Source organism: Bufo gargarizans, chromosome 3, assembly GCF_014858855.1.
Source record: "Bufo gargarizans isolate SCDJY-AF-19 chromosome 3, ASM1485885v1, whole genome shotgun sequence".
NCBI classification, from domain to species: Eukaryota; Metazoa; Chordata; class Amphibia; order Anura; family Bufonidae; genus Bufo; species Bufo gargarizans.
This window is the reverse complement of record NC_058082.1, coordinates 295,113,488-295,119,534: the sequence shown is the minus strand read 5'-3', so window position 1 is coordinate 295,119,534 and position 6,047 is coordinate 295,113,488. Positions and strand designations below refer to the sequence as shown.

At 42.1% G+C, this 6,047-nt stretch overlaps 1 protein-coding gene across 3 annotated transcripts in view; it reads right to left on the bottom strand.

Moving 5' to 3' along the window:
* Positions 1–268: 268 nt before the first annotated feature.
* The window catches only part of LOC122932218 (myotubularin-related protein 9-like), a 43,198-nt gene continuing 37,419 nt past the window's right edge, over positions 269–6,047 (bottom strand). For all 3 annotated transcript variants that reach the window (XM_044286508.1, XM_044286507.1, XM_044286510.1), the window contains exons 9-10: positions 694–845; positions 269–613 (exon numbers count right to left, since the gene is read on the bottom strand). In XM_044286508.1, coding sequence (XP_044142443.1) covers positions 525–613; positions 694–845 — 241 coding nt within the window. In that variant the 3' untranslated portion in view covers positions 269–524. The remainder of the gene's footprint in view (positions 614–693; positions 846–6,047) is intronic.

The window sequence follows — 6,047 nt, the reverse complement described above, 5'->3', positions numbered from 1 at the left end:
TAAAGATAATACAAACAGATCCGTTCTGAATGGATGCATGCGGTTGTATTATCTGAAGGGATGCGTTTGTGCAGATCTATGACGGATCAGCACCAAACGCGAGTCTGAAACTAGCCTTAGTTCTGCCACCAGAGGCTGCCAGTTCTCCAATAATTCCCTATTCACATGTGTTTTCAAGTGCCTTCCCAGGTGCTTTCTGCTAGGTACATATGTGTACAACATCTGGGAAGCCAACAGTGACCAAAAACACGATTCAGAAGGTTGGCAGTGTTAAATAACTTGTTCTAGTGCCACCAGCTTTATATACATGTCCACTCTTAGCAGAAACACTTCATAGTCATAGTTTTATGGAGGCTTCTCTTTGAAATGAAAAATTAAAGTAAAATCTGAACAGTCTGCATGAATTATTATTTTTTGTCCATTTGAATTTTACATTGGAAAGTCGATGTCTGAAGTTCAAAAAATATCAGTTTTCATCTTTTTCATGCCATTTGTTGACAAGCTTTTGACTATTCTAAAGCAATTTAGTAGGGCTCTTCACCAACAAGCTCCCATGTTCGCTGCCAGGACATCTCTTTATGTTCTTTGGGCATTAAGTGTCTGAGAAAAAACCCTGTAAATTCAAGCAGAATAGTGAGTAAAGGTTTTGTCATGGATCTGCCCAAATATACCACATTATTTGTTTGTACTCACCCTCCCATAGTTGTATACTTTGTGGTGCCACTGATGGCCAAATGGCTAATGGGTTTCTTTCATAAACTGGATTTGTAAGACTTTTTCTCTGTCTGAAGCTGTTGAGACTACCCCAAAGTGAATGAGTCTTTTCTCGAACTTTGTAGATATTCCTAATGAAAAACGTATTTTAATACCAGTAAACAAAAAAAGAGGCAACTTGGTAAAATTAGCGGTTCCATAAATGGTACTGCTCTATTCTATGCACTATGGAGAACATTTATCAAGTAACATGTCAGTTTTGTGGCTTAAAAAAGTCGCAAATCGCGCCCCTTCTGGAACCTTGCACACAGGATAATCGGGGAGGCAACAGGCTTTCCCATCCAGAATTTTCCTGAAGCGCTTTTATTATTTGTGCTTGACCTGAATATCCCTGCCTACAAGAACTCCCTTCTGAAATACACATATTAAGGCGGTAATTCCACGACATTGGAAATCCACCTCTCCTCCCACTCTGGAGGAATGGGTTGAAGAGATTGCTCCATACCAGAGAATGGAAGACCTTATAAGCGTGACACCCTTGGACGTCTCCCAATACTTGAAGACCTAGGGCCCGTGGGACACGTTTCGTTCCTCGGAAACCTTCCGAAACACACAATTGTAAACTCCACATTCCTCAGCTTCAAGTCCTCCCCTACTCTTCTCCTCCCTCAATCTTTTCCTCCCCTCCTTCTATTGTCCAATGTCTTTTCTCTTTCCATGCTCCCTTTTTTTTTTTTTCTTTTACTCTTTTTCTAACGTTTTCTTATGTTCTTAATGTATTTAATGTTTGGTTCCACAAGGTTGTGTAGACCACTGTTTTATGCTTAGTGCATTGGTTAATCCCTCCTGATACTCAACTTTATGTATGTAATACAGAGCTTGAATTGCATCTGTTATAATGAAAACTTTAATAAAACATTTAGTGAGAAAAAGAAAAATGGCAAATGATGGCGATTGCATTGTTTTGTGCAACATCTAGTATTCCTCGACACTTTTCAAAATGATCTATGTTTAAGGGCTAAAAGTGAGATTAGACCTAGATTATGGCTCATTGGGACTAATCTAAAAGTTGCATCCTATGCTAGGCAACCCCCTGGTGTTTACTCCATATATATTGTTAAGGTGCACCATTTCAGAAATTTGATACAGGCACACAAAGCAAAGTCAGACTTAAAACTGACGCAAAGAAAACCAGAAGTGATAAATGGCTGCCTACGTTTTTAGTTAGCTCCTTTCAATTCATTAGGGCTGAGCTTCAATGCCATAGCTCATTGTCTGGGGTTGCACGGTTTCTTTGAAATTATAGAGGCCTGGACTCTCCGAAAAGAGTGTGCAGGTGGACAGATAAGCCCATTCATTATATAAATCTTTGACTTATAAAAGAACATTACTAAAATGAGATTGCAGATAGAAGCCTATAGATTTTTGTATTGACATATGCTAAAATGGGGGTGATTTATCATCTGTAACCTTCTTGATGGCCATTTTTGTTTATTAACTTGTGTTTGTTTTTGTCCTCAGCGTAGGTCATTAATATGTGATTGACGGCGGTCTGACTCCCGACACCCCTGCCGATCAGCTGTTTGAAGAGGCCACAGTGCCTAAGTGAGTGATGTGGCATCTTTTTAGGCCACTGATGTCACGTTCATTGGTCACATGGCTTAGGCACAGCTTAGTCCTATTCAAGTAAATGTAGCTGAGCTGCGATACCAAGCACAGCTGCGATCTCATGAACAGCGCTGTGCTTAGCTTCAAGGAGGCTGCAACACTCACTGCAGTACCTCTACCTTTTCAAACAGCTGATCTGCAGTGGTGCTGGGTATCTGTCAACCACAGGTCATCAGTATCTGATCAATCTTAAAAAGGTTGTCCACGTTTTTTCTATTGATGTCCTATCCTCAGGATAGGTCATCAATATCAGATCGGCGAGATTCTGACTCCTGGCATCCCCACCAATCGGCTGTTTAAAGAGAAAGCAGCGCTGCCTTCTCTGCTCTGTTTACCTGCTTGATGCAGCAATTGCAGTGGTGAGCAGGTGCAATTACAAGTATGTTGTCCCTATTCACTTCTATGGGATGGCTCTGTAGTATTAACTTGAAATGAGAGAGTTCCATAGAAGTGAATGGGGCAACATAGTTGTAATTACACCTGCTCACCACTGCAGTTTTTGCAGCAAGCAGATAAACAGAGCAAAGAAGGCAGCGCTGCTTTCTTTTCAAACCCCCTGCCGAACTGATATTGATGACCTATCCTGAGGATAGGTCATCAATAGTAAAAAGCAGACCACCTCTTTAAGGATACTCCATCAGCATTAAACACTTGGAAAATCCTTTTAGTATTTCAGTGTGTTGTATAGAGGAACAGAGAATTGCAGGCTCAAATCCTTTACTACGCTTTTGAAAGAAAAAAGAAAGTATTGACCGAAAAATATATAAAAAGAACATGTTTACAAAGGCCTTTATTTTCATTTAAAAAAAGACACATAATTTAAGTTTCAAGAGTACCATCTTGTTATACTTTTATTTTATTTTATAGAAATCTTGTCTAGGTCATGGTCTGATTGACCTGGACCAAAAAAAAGGCTAGCTAATTGTACCATAAAATGAGAAGAAAAGGAGGACCTCAGAGCAGATCTAAAAGAGCTAGAGGGCGCAAAAGGGAGTAAGGGATGAGGTAACAATCACTGAATGCCAGGGACGTCTCGACACATCTTAAGATCTTAGGCCATTAGGACAGTAATTCCTTGTGCCTAGATCTTCTAAAATATCCAAGGGGAAAGTAGTTTGGGATGAGAACAGAGCTCAAGAATTTCAATGTCAAGACTTCCATGGGATCGTGGTTCTGAAAACACCAGGGTCATTGATTAGGTTTCTCCCTCAACATTCCTTTGTGTCGTACGTGGTGTAGAAACGCCAGTGCAACAAATATTGTCACTTAAATTGAAAATAAGTGGTTGTGTGTACAACTGGTAATAAATGACCCCAATACCTTGTGAAATATATAAGAAACCATTGGTTTGTAACTGAGGTGAGAATGTTGACGTCAGTTATTGCCGAGACAGGATTTCCTGTCCAGGAGGACAGAGCTGCTGATTTCTTAATGGTTTTAGAATGTGTGCCGCCTGTGACTGATTGTCAGAGTGAGGTTACCTGAGCTAAGTTTTGCTGGGCAGCAGTACATTCCAGAGGTTTCACGGTCCTGGTTTGTTTGAGGGAAAACAAATGTGCGGCTCCAACCCAGATGGCTGGCATCTGAGATCGAATTAAACCAGTGAACTAGTGTGGAGGTAACAACTGTGAATGATTAGAGGAGAATAGAGACACCACTGCAAAGATTGGAAGAATTTATGTGGAGGGCATAGATTCTGATGAAGATAGCAAGAGGGAGAAAAAATTCCATGTTTGAAGAAGACTGGAACTGAGTGAGGGACCTGTACTCAAGGGTTGGACTGTATTAAGACTATCATGTCTTTCCCCAGTCTTAATAACAAATTTTGCTGGCATATGATGCGTCAGAATTATTAAGAGTTAATAATCTCATCAAGTATGGTGCCAAAAAGTTTTGTAAAAGGAAGGCCAGTCAGATGCTAATTAGATTATGGGCCTGTCCTCCATGACTTCACTACACACACCTACGAGAAAAGGCTAGGGGCCAGTGATAGTAGGGAGTGGTTGGGCACTTCAAGGGGAACAGGGCAACTAGAACTGTCCTGTTCATGTTCGTGGTTCAGCCATTGGTAAGCGAGGGTAGACAGTATGACTTCTTCTTCAGCACTTTTCCTGTGTCTCACAGTGGAGGTAGGGAGAGACAAAGCTCTCTGTTTCTATAAACCTGGAAGAAAGAAAAATACCTAACTAGAAACTAAATAGTTTAGGTGGAACAGATCTGGAGACCCAGATATCTGTCTGCTTCCTAAGTTGAAACTGATTAGCTCAGTACACTTTGAATAGATATGTCCTGCAGAGGAGGAGTCAATTGTTTTTCCTTAGTCTCTTGCTTCTGTTGCAGCAGCCGATACCCATGGTTTCCAGTGTCCACCAATAATTTGTATCAGAAATTGCTGTTCATTCTCCTTCTATAAAATGCACTAAAAAGCGACCCTCTTTCAGCCACGTCTGATCTCTGCAGAGTCTGCCACACAAATATCTTATATTCCTCACTTTTCCATCATCCCCATGTCCCAACAGTGTTATCTGCTTGCCCCCCCCCCCCCCTAATACTGTGCCTGCTGTGCTCCCAATTACTATACTGAAGAAACAGCACCATATAGATAGTCCCCTGCATACTAATAGTGCTACCAAATCCAAATGTCCCACCAATTATAATTCTCTCCCAGAGTGCCCTCATTACTAATAGTACCCCCTACAGTGATAGTGCTACCTCCATATTGTGCCCGATAATAATACTGCCCCACACACTACCACCAGTAGTAATAATGCCCTCAGTAGTGATAAAGCTCCCCAGCTATGTGAATAAGTAGTAAGTCCCCCTTAAGAGCTGATAGTAGTAATGAGGCCCCCAGTAGCAACAAGGCCATCCTGTATTGCCCCAGTACTTATAATGTGCCCCTGTAGGGCCCCCAGTGAGTATAATGTCCCCCTATATTGCCCTAGTACTTATATTTCCCTATAGTGCCCCCAGTTATTATAATGTCCACATGCAGTGTCTGCAGTAGTTATAATGTCCCCATGTAGTGGCCCCAGTAGTTATAATGTCCCCATGTAATGGCCCCAGTAGTTATAATGCCTCCTGTATTGCCCCAGTACTTATGTCCTCCTGTAGTGCTCCCAGCAGTTATTGTGTCCCCCTGTAGTATCTTCTGTAGTTGTACTGCCCCCCATATTGCCCATTCAATGCTTGAGTATGTGAAGCAGGCCTCTTCTGGCCTGCAGCCTGAGTTGCCTGCATCCCAGCACAGGTGATCGCTATGAAGTCTTTCCTGGTGCGATGACATTATTGTGACCCCCTAAGATCCGGCCAAGACAATCGTGATGATGTAATCACTTTGCGACCGCCTGCGCTGCCTCATAGGTTTTCATCCTCGTGGTCTGTGACCTATGAGAGTAAATGGCAGGGCCAGCAATCATTGGTTCCCACGCCACGTCACACTATTCAACTGTATTATCATTCTGAGGACTGTGATACAGTTGTATCTGCAGTAGCCACTACTTTCAGGACACTGGCCAAAACATCCGGGGTCCAAGCCGCGGATGTTTTGGCCTATTGATGCCCTTGGAGCAAGTGGCCCATTCCGGCACCAGCCCATCTTGTATTTGCCAGAATTGTCAGATGGATAGTCCATCCCTGCTACAGTAGATTAGATAGGGTATATT